Here is a 13435-nt window from a genome sequence, read left to right as displayed (position 1 = left end):
GGCGGTGCCCTTGCGTTGAAACTGCGGTCAAAAAAGATTCACCCCCGCACCAAATTACCATGTACAAGACGTTAATAAGACCGGTGGTTCTCTACGGACACGAGACATGGACGATGCTCGAGGAGGACCTGCAAGCACTCGGAGTTTTCGAGCAACGGGTGCTAAGGACGATCTTCGGCGGCGTGCAGGAGAACGGTGTGTGGCGGAGAAGGATGAACCACGAGCTCGCTGCACTTTACGGCGAACCCAACATCCAGAAAGTGGCCAAAGCCGGAAGAATACGGTGGGCAGGGCATGTTGCAAGAATGCCGGATAACAACCCTGTAAAGTTTGTTTTGCTAACCAAGCGGTTGGTACAAGAAGGCGTGGAGCACAGAGAGCACGATGGGCGGACCAGGTGGAGCGTGATCTGGCGAGTGTTGGGCGTGACCGACGTTGGAGAGCTGCAGCTGCAAATCGAGTATTATGGCGGCAAATTGTTGATTCAGTATGATCATGAATTGATGTTAACTAAATAAATGAAAATGAATGCGCTTGCGTTCCTTGTCGCGCTTAAGCTCTAGTATCATTTCACCCGTACAAGTACATCTAATACTGATCCACCAGCTTGGCGTAGCTTCGCACTGTCCTCAAGACATCCGAGTACTTGGACAGTTCGGCCTTGATGACGAGCGCGTCGCTGTTCACGCGTTTTTCACCTGCTTTTCTACGGAGTCTTGATTTGGCGTCCCTAATCTCCTTGACTTGCGGGTTCTTCTTTTTCTCTTTCGCTCAACTTTCGTCCAAAGAAGTTCCTCACTTTGGTTCGCTCTACTCTGCGATTGCTGAGAGCCTAACAAAGCGTTGCAACCGTTGCAACGGTCGCAACCTCCTGTTCGCTTCCATCCAGGACGGGCCAGCCTTTTCAGGTCCACCCTTTCCAGCTTTCCAGGGCGCCTGGCTGGGATCCGACTTGCCGACATTACTGCCAACCTTCGGGGTTAGTATCCTCCTAGCCTTGTGGGTACCGCCTCATAGCTCCTCACCTGACGGCTGCCTCACCCGCTTCAGCGAGTGTTTAACAAAAACAGTCACTTCTGCTAAACCTTTCGGGCTACCTGCAAAAGCGAAGGGTGTCGTCTGGGTAGACTACGTAACTTTTGCATGGTTCATTAACTTTTGAGGTCGCAACAAGGCCTGCTTGAGGTGCTTGCTTATGTTAAGTTTCGAGGACGCAAAGTCAACTATTTTGCCATTTTGCCAGGCTGCTGCACAGCTCCATCGCAGAGAGCTCAACTTGATCTTGATTGATAGCCCTCATCAACCACGCTCCGTCCACTATCTACCCCCACAGCCTAGCCGGGGAAGGAATCGGACTTCCAACGCTGGCACTGTGGGCAAAGCTCTCTACTCCTACTACCTCTCCTCTCCTAGCCAACCGGCTTCTCGAAAAGGGGTTATCCTTACCACTTCTACTTACACTAGATGATTTTTGATTGTTGGAACTCATATTTTCATCCCACGAGTAGCACGGATAAGAAGGTCCACCACACCAGAGCCCTGCATTAATGCGATAAGGGCCGGCAGCTATAAACAGCATTGTAGTCAGCCGTTAGCAAGGAATCAAGGCAGACGAATACCTCCACCACTCCAAAGGTATCCTGGTCTATCGTGACGTTACTTCCTAGACAAATTCTGCCATGTTCATTTCTGCCTATCAGCATGTATTTGGTGTTATGTTGGTTCGACTGTGATTGGAGATCAGAGATAGTTTCGGCTTTGCAGTCTTGTTTTAGTGGAACAAACTATTTAATTTTGTCCGACGTTTCGACACCGGGTTCGGCGTCTTCTTCAGGGAAACTGTAGTATTGATGTTTTATTTAGTGTGATTGTACAATTTTTGATGTTATGTTACTTACAAATTGATGTTGTTCTTTGTCTTAGGGTATGGTTGTTCTGTTACGGTCAGTATAAGGTTTTGGTCGGTACATGTCCTAAAAATGACATATTGTGTTTGAATTACTAGTAAAGTTGTTAAATTAAGCTTCTTACATATGGTTGGTCAACTGGTCAATTAAAATTTAATTTTATAGTTTAGTCACTTTTAGTTTTGCTCACTCTGTTTTCGGGCACTATTGATTGTTAAGCTCTTATCATGGACAATGGCGTTACTGATATAAAGATGAAATATTTCAAATTGGCAAAATCGTTATTGGGAAGGGGTGGTGTGGATTTTGTTTTTAATAGTGTGTAGGATTGATGCATATGTATTGTGCAAACCTTCTACGTCTGACCGCTTATTGACTGCATGTGAAGTGTTTACAATATGACACATCTCTATAAAGCTCAGACCTGAATATGATCTACATTCTTCTAATATTTGTGTGTTATCAAAGTTGAACCTATGATTGTGGTCTATACAATGACTTATCAATGCTGTTTTTTCTCTGAGAGTGTCGATGTTGCTTGTAGTGTTAGTGTTACATAGCTCTTGCAGTCTATCTAGCTTGTTTACATCTGATCGATGACCAGACAGCCTAGTTTTTAATTTGTTCTGAGTCATGCCAATATAGCATGATTGGCACTCTGAACATGGAATTTTGTATATTATGTTTGACTTTTCATTTTTGCTTACAGGATCCTTCATGTTGGTGTGGAATTCGAAGATAGTGCGTAGTTGCTTACTGGTGATCAGGACGTTTGGAAGCTGTGGTTTGAGGACTTTGATGATGTTGTCGGTCAGTCTGGGAACGTATGGAATGGACATGTAGGTCTTGGACGTTTCGCTGTCATTGGTTTGTGCGTTGTCATGGCTATTAGACTCCGTCTCGTCGGGGAATCCTGATTCTGTGCAGTGCCTTGTTATGGATGTATCGCTGTTGCTGTGCGTTTGGTCGATGCTTGGAGGTTGATTGTGGGAGGAGATTGCTATTGGGAGATTGGCTGCCTGTGCATTGGAGTCTGTGTTAACGCTGCTTGGTGGGTTGATGTGTTCCTGTGCCTTCTTGTGATGGTAGTTATTGATGAGACGGTTTATGAACGAGCGTGGATAGTTGTTGAGCTGCAGATGGTTATGTATTGTGGATGCTAATGTTGCCAAGTCTCCTGTGCTGGTGAGAGCGTACACTCGATGAATGAAATTGTACGCAACGTTGATCTTATGCTTCATTTGATGGAATGATCGGAAGTTGAGCATCCTCCCAGATGCTATTGGCTTGGAGTACCACATAGTTTCTAGTGTCTGGTCGTCGTTTCTTGTCACTGCTATGTCTAAGAAGGCCAACTTTTGGTTGTCTTCTACTTCAACGGTGAACTGTAGTCTGCTTTCACAGCTGTTGAAAGCAGCTAAGACTTCCTGTATCTTGTTGTGTGGGATGACCAGAAACATGTCATCGACATATTTTTTGAGGAACGGTATGATGAAACTGAGCTTGCCTAGTGCCTGGTCTATGATCGTGTCAAGGACCATATCTGCAAGGATCGGTGATAGCGGACTGCCCATCGCTGTTCCGAACGTTTGTACGTAGAATTTGTCTTTGTAACAGAAATAGCTGGACGCCATACAGAATTCCACAATCTCAAGGAATAAATCGAGATTGATGTTGGTGTCTATTTCGCCCCACCTATCTATTATCACTTTACATACCAGGCCTCTCGGTACGTTGGTGAATAATGACACGACATCCAGGGATATCATGATATGACCATCAGGGATTTTCATCGACCTGATTTCCTGACTAAACTCGAAGGAGCTCGGTGTGCTATATTTGCTCCTGAGCGAGGATTGGAGTATGTCCGCCAAGTATTTAGACAGTTGATACGTGGGTGCAGTTGTATTGGGGATCACGGGCCGGAGAGGCAGGCTGTCCTTATGCGCCTTGGGTTGGCCGTAGATCCTTGGACATGTAGCGTTGTAAATCTTTAGCTGTCGTGCTTGTTTGTGGTCGATCAGCTTCAGATTTTTTAAACGGGTGACGAAGGTGTTGTTTTTCGCTTGAATGCTGTTGGTGGGGTCTCGCGTTATTCTGCTATAGGTTTCGGCGTCTTCAACTAGGCTGCTCATTTTGGTTTCATATTCGGTCGTGTACATGATGACTGTCCTATTTCCTTTGTCGGCGGAGAGGACGCATATTTCAGGGTGGGACTTCAGGAATACCCTGGTGGTCTTTGCGGCTGATAGACAGAACCTAGTGACAGAGTCGTTGCATTCTTTCCGTTTATTGAAGCTGTGTATGTAGTACTGAATTACGTTCACTGCTTTGCACCGGCAATGGTCCCTCATTGCCGGTGCAAAGCAGTGAACGTAATTCAAAACTACATACACAGCTTCAATGAACGGAAAGAATGCAACGACTCTGTCACTAGGTTCTGTCTATCAGCCGCAAAGACCACCAGGGTATTCCTGAAGTCCCACCCTGAAATATGCGTCCTCTCCGCCGACAAAGGAAATAGGACAGTCATCATGTACACGACCGAATATGAAACCAAAATGAGCAGCCTAGTTGAAGACGCCGAAACCTATAGCAGAATAACGCGAGACCCCACCAACAGCATTCAAGCGAAAAACAACACCTTCGTCACCCGTTTAAAAAATCTGAAGCTGATCGACCACAAACAAGCACGACAGCTAAAGATTTACAACGCTACATGTCCAAGGATCTACGGCCAACCCAAGGCGCATAAGGACAGCCTGCCTCTCCGGCCCGTGATCCCCAATACAACTGCACCCACGTATCAACTGTCTAAATACTTGGCGGACATACTCCAATCCTCGCTCAGGAGCAAATATAGCACACCGAGCTCCTTCGAGTTTAGTCAGGAAATCAGGTCGATGAAAATCCCTGATGGTCATATCATGATATCCCTGGATGTCGTGTCATTATTCACCAACGTACCGAGAGGCCTGGTATGTAAAGTGATAATAGATAGGTGGGGCGAAATAGACACCAACATCAATCTCGATTTATTCCTTGAGATTGTGGAATTCTGTATGGCGTCCAGCTATTTCTGTTACAAAGACAAATTCTACGTACAAACGTTCGGAACAGCGATGGGCAGTCCGCTATCACCGATCCTTGCAGATATGGTCCTTGACACGATCATAGACCAGGCACTAGGCAAGCTCAGTTTCATCATACCGTTCCTCAAAAAATATGTCGATGACATGTTTCTGGTCATCCCACACAACAAGATACAGGAAGTCTTAGCTGCTTTCAACAGCTGTGAAAGCAGACTACAGTTCACCGTTGAAGTAGAAGACAACCAAAAGTTGGCCTTCTTAGACATAGCAGTGACAAGAAACGACGACCAGACACTAGAAACTATGTGGTACTCCAAGCCAATAGCATCTGGGAGGATGCTCAACTTCCGATCATTCCATCAAATGAAGCATAAGATCAACGTTGCGTACAATTTCATTCATCGAGTGTACGCTCTCACCAGCACAGGAGACTTGGCAACATTAGCATCCACAATACATAACCATCTGCAGCTCAACAACTATCCACGCTCGTTCATAAACCGTCTCATCAATAACTACCATCACAAGAAGGCACAGGAACACATCAACCCACCAAGCAGCGTTAACACAGACCCCAATGCACAGGCAGCCAATCTCCCAATAGCAATCTCCTCCCACAATCAATCTCCAAGCATCGACCAAACGCACAGCAACAGCGATACATCCATAACAAGGCACTGCACAGAATCAGGATTCCCCGACGAGACGGAGTCTAATAGCCATGACAACGCACAAACCAATGACAGCGAAACGTCCAAGACCTACATGTCCATTCCATACGTTCCCAGACTGACCGACAACATCATAAAAGTCCTCAAACCACAGCTTCCAAACGTCCTGATCACCAGTAAGCAACTACGCACTATCTTCGAATTCCACACCAACATGAAGGATCCTGTAAGCAAAAATGAAAAGTCAAACATAATATACAAAATTCCATGTTCAGAGTGCCAATCATGCTATATTGGCATGACTCAGAACAAATTAAAAACTAGGCTGTCTGGTCATCGATCAGATGTAAACAAGCTAGATAGACTGCAAGAGCTATGTAACACTAACACTACAAGCAACATCGACACTCTCAGAGAAAAAACAGCATTGATAAGTCATTGTATAGACCACAATCATAGGTTCAACTTTGATAACACACAAATATTAGAAGAATGTAGATCATATTCAGGTCTGAGCTTTATAGAGATGTGTCATATTGTAAACACTTCACATGCAGTCAATAAGCGGTCAGACGTAGAAGGTTTGCACAATACATATGCATCAATCCTACACACTATTAAAAACAAAATCCACACCACCCCTTCCCAATAACGATTTTGCCAATTTGAAATATTTCATCTTTATATCAGTAACGCCATTGTCCATGATAAGAGCTTAACAATCAATAGTGCCCGAAAACAGAGTGAGCAAAACTAAAAGTGACTAAACTATAAAATTAAATTTTAATTGACCAGTTGACCAACCATATGTAAGAAGCTTAATTTAACAACTTTACTAGTAATTCAAACACAATATGACATTTTTAGGACATGTACCGACCAAAACCTTATACTGACCGTAACAGAACAACCATACCCTAAGACAAAGAACAACATCAATTTGTAAGTAACATAACATCAAAAATTGTACAATCACACTAAATAAAACATCAATACTACAGTTTCCCTGAAGAAGACGCCGAACCCGGTGTCGAAACGTCGGACAAAATTAAATAGTTTGTTCCACTAAAACAAGACTGCAAAGCCGAAACTATCTCTGAGCATGTATTTGTTTTAGACGCATTCGCCATCAGTCCAACCTTTGCTGTTTCGTGTTTCAGCGGATGTACACCAACGTTCCAAATGTTCTGGCAATAATATCCTGCGTATCGTTCGGAATTGACCGGATTTTGTTGCAATCGTACCCCAGCTGTTGAGCCCGGTTATTCGCATTACAGGACAATGTTGAACAGCAGCCATGAGAGTCCATCACCTTGTCGCAGTCTCTGGCTAGATTTGAATTAATTGGATAGTTCACGTTATGCAGTTTTGCATACCGTCCACCGTTGCTTCAATCAGTCTGGCCAGCTGCCAGGAAACCCATTTTCATCCATGATTTTCCCTAGCTCAGTACGATCAGTACTGTGATATGCCGCCTTGAGTTCGATGAACAAGTGATGCGTTGGGACCTGGTATTCACGGCATTTCTAAAGAATTTGCCGCACGATGAAAATCTGGTACGTTGTCGACCGACCGTCGATGAATCCGACTTGATAACTTCTCACAAACTCGTTTATTTTTGGTGACAGATGACAAAAGATGATCTTACTTACCTTACCAGTTAGACTAAGGCCTGAGTGTTCTGTGCTGTACGTCTGCATTCGACTCGGTACATGGCTTTGCGTCTCAAGTCACGCACTCTGCGAAGGGTCCACATCGATCCATCTCGCTCACTGCGCACCACGTCGTTTTGTATCGGTCGAATTCCTCTCGAGAACCATTTTAGTCGGTACGCTATCCGACATCCTGATGAAGTGACCCGTCCTTCGTAGCCTCCCAAATTTCACGGTGCGGACGATGGTTGGTTCTTTCAGCAGCTGATGCATCTCGTGATTTATTCGCCATCTCCAAGTCCCGTCTTTCATCTACACTCCGCCGTAGATGGCAGCATCCCGTTCAAAAACTCCAAGGGCGCGTTGGTTCTCTGCACTCTAATCAACGTTTTGTAGATAGTTAACTTCGTGTGACGGCGAGCTTTGTTAGATCGGAGAGTTCTACGGAGTCCAAAGTAGGTTTGATTGCCTGCCACAATGCATCTCTGAATTTCTCTGCTGGTGCCGTTGTCGGCTGTTACCAGTGAGTCCAAGTACACGAATTCTTCACCCGCCTCGATTCCATCACCGTAGATTCGGGGAGGGGTTGTTGGTGCGTTTTATCCTACCTAGAGCCCTTTGCCATCATGTACTTTATCTTCGTCACATTAAGGCGAAACTGGAAGCTTTTCCTCACTTTCTTGGTTTTTGATTTTTTTTATTAAATAACGAAGCAATATTTTCAAAATCGGGTTCCGTGCAGATATAGAGTATGGATCAAGATATCTTCTGATTTTTTTTGAGGTGGAAAATGTTTTCCATTTTTGCACAAACCATTTTTTTGTTCAAAAATGGTTTCTGCAAAATTAGTGTAGAATTAGCATTTAAGTTAGAATGCACATTAATAAAAACTAAAAAAAAAAGGTTTCTGCAAAAACGAAAAACATTTTCCATCACCAAAAAATTCAGAAAATGCAGGGGATAGGCAACTTATTTTCTCCCACAAAAAATTCAACATGCTGTAACTTTTCATAGAGTGCATCAAAAACTCTCAAATTTTGACTGTTTGTCAACCTATTATATGTGCATCATTGGTACAAATTTGGGCTCGATTGATTAATTTTCCGCGAAGTTCGAACCGTTCGGGTAAAACACTATTTTTTAGACAACTATTTTTTGATCTGTCATATCTCGGAAACCAGTGAACCGAATTGAATGAATTTTTTAACGTATATTGATACTTAATACGACGTTATAAAATGTAATATTTTCTCACGGCGAATTAAGTTATACCGGGTTGAAATTTTTACCCATATAGAGGAAAATAAGTCAAATTTACAATACCACACAAAAATTATTAAATGTGTTCTTCCTTCAATCTTAATAGGCTCTAATATATCTGATTAGAGATAATTTGAGAACAGAAGTGGAAAATCTCTGGATATCAACACTAAAATTTATTGACATTGATGTAAAAAATGTACTTTTTTTCGAGAAAAATCCAAAAAGTGTCAATCCATGATAACTTTTTTCAACGTTTCAAAAGTACCAATGTTTTAATAGTTTGTGAAGCATTTACATATTGTTAGTGTACGTTCAAAATTTTATTCAATGCGGTTCACTGGTTTCCGAAAAATGACGGCTCAAAAATGAGTTGTCTAAAAAAAGGTGTTTTACCCGAACGGTTCTAATTTTGCGAAATATTGATCAATCGAGCCCAAATTTGTACCAATGATGCACATATAATAGGTTGATAAATAGTCAAAATTTGAGATTTTTTGATGCGCTCTATGAAAAGTTATAGCATGTTGAACTTTTTTGTGAGAGAAAAAAAAGTTGCCTATCCCAAACATTTTGGCCATCCCCTGTACCTTGATCCATACTCTACATGTGCACGAAAACCGATTTTGAAAATATTGCTTCGTTATTTAATAAAAAATCAAAAACCAAAAAGTGAGGAAATGCTTCCAGTTTCGCCTTAATGATTAATCCGATTCGCCTAGTTTCATCGTTTGGTCGGATGTAGCTAAACGGGCTTCGTGAATATCGTTCCACTCGTGTTTATCCCCGCTCTCCTAATTACACCACCTAAAGCAATGTTGAACAGCAAGCACGAAAGACCATCACCTTGCCGTAATTCTCTGCGAGATTCGAATGGACTCGAGAGTTTTCCTGATGCTCGAACTACGCACATCACTCGATCCATCGACTTAATCAATCGTATCAGTTTATCCGGGAATCCGTATTCGTACATAATTTGCCATAGCTGATCTCGTTCGATTGTGTCATAAACCGAGTTAAAATCGATGAACAAGTGATGTGTGGGCACGGTGTATTCGCGGCATTTCCGCAACACCCGACGGATGGCGAACATCTGGCCCGTTGTAGCACGTTCACTCTTGAATCCATCCTGATAATTCCCCACGAACTGTTTTGCAATTGGCGATAGACGGCGGCATAAAATTTTAGAGAGTATCTTATAGACAGCGCTCAGTAGTGCGAACGCACGGTCCAACTTGTCGCTCTTTTTGTAGATGGGACACACGATATTTTCCATCCACCTCTTCGATAGTACTTCCTACTCCCAAACCTCGGTAACGACCCAGTGTAGTGTTCTCACTAGTACTTCTCCACCATCTTTAAGAAGCTCGCTTGGTATTTGATCTGCTCCAGCGGCTATGTTGATTTTCAACCGGCCAACCTCCTCTTGGAAGTCAGGGGCCAGAAGTCTTTCATCTTCTGTGCGTACTCCTACGTCGCCATTAAGGTGCTGATCGTAATGCTTCTGCCACCTCTCGACCACCTCACGCTCGTTCGTGAGAATATTCCCGTGATTGTTTCGGCACATGTCGGCTTGTGACACAAAGCCTCAGCTTCTCGTAGAACTTCCGTGTGTGCTTAGCGCGGTACAGCTCTTCCATCGCTTCGCGATCTCATTCGTCCTGCTGGCGCTTCTTCCTCCGGAAGACTATATTCTGTCTGTTTTGCGCCTGTCTATAACGTGCCTTATTCGCTCTCGCCCTGGGCTGAAAATCTCGTTAATAAAGATAATAATAATAATATTCGCTCTCGTACGGTATTCTTCATTACACCAACAAAGCTAGCCATGAAAATGTTTGACAATTTACAGGTCATTTTGACAGCCCACACACATGCACGAAAAAGACGGATAACATATTCTACTTTATCGATCTTGTTGCCGTCCTTTTCATGCTCATAATACATCTGTCAAAATGACGTGAGATTTGTCAGTCATTTTGAGGTTAGGTTCGTTGGTGTAATGAAGAATTGCAGCAGTCTCACCCATGCTGCGTTCTTTTTGTTTTTAACTGTTCACATTTGCCATCGATTCTGTGATTCGGAGTCGCGAAGCCTAGTGCTGCAGCCGAGTCGCGAAGCCTTGTCCAACTACCTACGGCGGGTCGGATGTCCCTCCAACCTAGGATAGGATACGACAACTAGTCAGCCCAAAAGAGACCAATTTCAAGTGTAGCTGCGTCAAGCTGATCTTCCGTTGGTAGGACCACTGCTAACTGCTCCGCTTCTTCCACGCGGCGTCTTTCTCGCGAAAAAGAGCTTCTGCTGTTTCTGCTTCTGTTTGTATCGTTCGGCGTTCTGTCGAGTTCCATGCTGCAGCATTACCGCCCGCGGTAATGCATTCTTCTCCTCCAAAATCGCTCAACACTCCTCGCCGAATCATTCGTTTCGTCGATCCAGTTCCACGTACCCGATGATGCTCTCGGTTGCGTATTTTATGGCTGTTTTTATTGTACTCCAGCAATCATCTGGAGAGTCCACATCGTGATCACTCTCGTCTGACAACACTGCCTCGAGATTATGTGCCTATGTTGAGGCGACATCCGGTTGTTTCATTCGCTCAAGCATCCAGATTATAATTCCATGACCTTTCCCTGTGAGTACGTCCCTTTAAGAATGGAACTCGAACCAGAGAGGAAGCTGTGCGATTCGGGCGGTGAACAATCCCACTGCATCAGACCAGAGCACTGTGTGGCAACATGGCCCGGTTTCGAACCGAACCGAACAAGCAACGAGGAAAAATAACCAAATCAGGGAATGTAAAATTTGTTGACTTGGTGAGGCTTGGACTCTTCTATGGTTTGCATATGTGCTGTGAGAAGGTGGATGCTGCTGAGCACCGGCGCTTTTCGATGTGGATTTTTTCCTTCTGTTTTTGATGGGGATAAAGTAGCTGGCTCACCCACCATAAGAAGCGAGGTGAACTGTGGCATCGAAGGCGAAGATCGTTAGTAGTTTTGCCCTCGAGGATTACCTCTTATGCATTTGAACTTAATCGATAAAATAGCGTGTGGGAGGTCCGTTATTGAAAGGAATGGTCCCGCCGAGAATGCAACTGATGGGAAGCAATTTATAAGCGTGGTGAAACTATGTGATCCGGATACGAATAAAAAGTTTTTATTCTCTCTCTCTCGGATCATAAAGTTAAGCCGCTTTGAGAAATTACCTAACTAGTCGGAAGTGGCAACTTGATTTATGAATCTACAATGGAAAAGTTAATTGTGAGCATTCAAGAGCTCAGCAGCATTCAAGTTCAAAGTTAAACGTAAAACCAATGGCAAACAAAGTTAAGGAGAAGGTTGATCGAAGCCAGACAAAACTCAAAACAATCCGATCGTCGGAATAAGCGAAGTACCGAATCGATTTTTACTAGATACCAAATGTACTTCTGCATTTCCTCAGTAGCCACAAGCACATTTTTTTAAACTTACTTTTTACAAAACGTTCAGGGAAAAGGCTTGGCTACACATTGTTACACCGTCCACTATCCGTCTGCAACTTTTATACACAGGCATTGCATTTTAAAATTTCATCTTCCGATATTGGAGCATAACATTCCAAAATGCATACCATCTGGGAGTGAATCCAACAGTCAGTGCTGCTGCAGCAGCACCATGGTCCAGCACCAGCGCCGCAAAAAGTCCCATTTCAATTTGATTCAACCCAATCTCGCAAATGGTGTTCTCCTGCTTCCTGGCAAGCAGTAAACCAGTTGCCGCAGCCACAGTACACAGTCAGACATTGAATTTTAAAAATTGTTGCAGTCAAGCATAACAACTGCCGCCGTCCGGGGGGTTTTGCCTTCGCTCAACAGCACCGAGCACAGTCAGTCATGTCGTGTAAGCCTCTAACTGTGTGTTCCTGTGGGAAAGCCTCCGAGCTTACGGGATCACACTGAAAAATGTATGCCATCACTCGGATCCGAGACAAGCTCGTTCAGTCAGTCCGAAGAAACCGGAAACCCAGCAACGACGACGTCGTCGTCGGCGGGATCGGATTAGTATTCCGTGAAGGGAAAACCCGGGAGTCAGGGTGGAAAAATGTTGCCCGCTCCGGGAGGAGTAATACATTCTTGGTTTCGGTTGGTTGTTCCAGACGAGATTCGTTTCAGTCAGAGTGCAGCTGGGATCCTTCAGCCAGCATGCAGGAAAGTAGTCATATGGGCCACGTTGTGCGGTAACGATGATATGTATAACAAAACTCTCAGTTAGGGCTGGCGGTAGAAATCCATCCATCCACAAACGAGATACTTCTTTCGGCAGCCAGGAGCGTGCCAAGGATTAGCTAAAAAATTTAAGAATTCAAAAGTGTTGCAAAATGTAATAAACCCAAGGTTCTAGAACCAAAACGCAAAATCAGAGATTTGAAAAAGGGTGCTGGTCCTGTGTCTGACACAGTGACAGAACCTGAAATGTCTGCACTGCCGTGTGCTTCTATCTTCTATTGTCGTTGTCGAGGGACTTTAACCCGAAGGTCATTCGTCCCTTACTGCCTTGTAGTTATACCATGTAATTTTTTGTAGATTTTGACTTTTGATCGATAAATGATCCATTTTTACTGCTCTCGGTTTGTTTTTGCCTTTCTCGTACACCAAGGTGTACCGAAAGGCTATATGTTCACTCCAAAAATGAAATTTTTATAGAGCCTCCAGAGGGGCAAGTTTCATATACCAATGGACTCAGCTCGACGAGTTGAGATGATGTCTGTGTGTGTGTGTATGTGTACAAAAAAAGGTCACCTCACTTTTAGATAGTAAATATCAATCGATTTTAACGATCGACGGCTCATTCGACGCGGAATCTGGTCCCATTGTTTCC

At 43.8% G+C, this 13435-nt stretch overlaps 2 protein-coding genes across 11 annotated transcripts in view; one reads left to right on the top strand and one right to left on the bottom strand.

Moving 5' to 3' along the window:
- LOC115263576 (bromodomain-containing protein DDB_G0270170) overlaps positions 1–13435 on the top strand; it is a 446118-nt gene that overhangs the window by 403203 nt on the left and 29480 nt on the right. The gene's annotated exons all lie outside the window — the stretch shown is intronic.
- LOC134285211 (uncharacterized) lies at positions 1500–4262 on the bottom strand. Of its 2 annotated transcripts, XM_062845588.1 has the most exons (3): positions 2032–4262; positions 1899–1973; positions 1500–1839 (listed from the first exon to the last, which is right to left on the bottom strand). In XM_062845588.1, the coding sequence occupies exon 1, from the start codon at positions 4259–4261 to the stop codon at positions 2189–2191; it is 2073 nt and encodes a 690-aa protein (XP_062701572.1). In that variant the 5' UTR covers position 4262; the 3' UTR covers positions 1500–1839; positions 1899–1973; positions 2032–2188. The 2 variants fall into 2 exon arrangements, with proteins under 2 accessions (XP_062701572.1, XP_062701566.1); XM_062845582.1 differs by having other exon boundaries at positions 1574–1973.

The sequence above is a fragment of the Aedes albopictus genome, chromosome 1 (assembly GCF_035046485.1).
Source record: "Aedes albopictus strain Foshan chromosome 1, AalbF5, whole genome shotgun sequence".
In the NCBI taxonomy this organism is placed as follows: domain Eukaryota; kingdom Metazoa; phylum Arthropoda; class Insecta; order Diptera; family Culicidae; genus Aedes; species Aedes albopictus.
This window is presented reverse-complemented; position numbering and strand designations above follow the sequence as displayed.

Excerpts from the sequence above, each read along its gene's own strand:
- LOC134285211 (XM_062845588.1), bottom strand. The coding sequence starts at position 4,261 with ATGAGGGACCATTGCCGGTGCAAAGCAGTGAACGTAATTCAGTACTAC.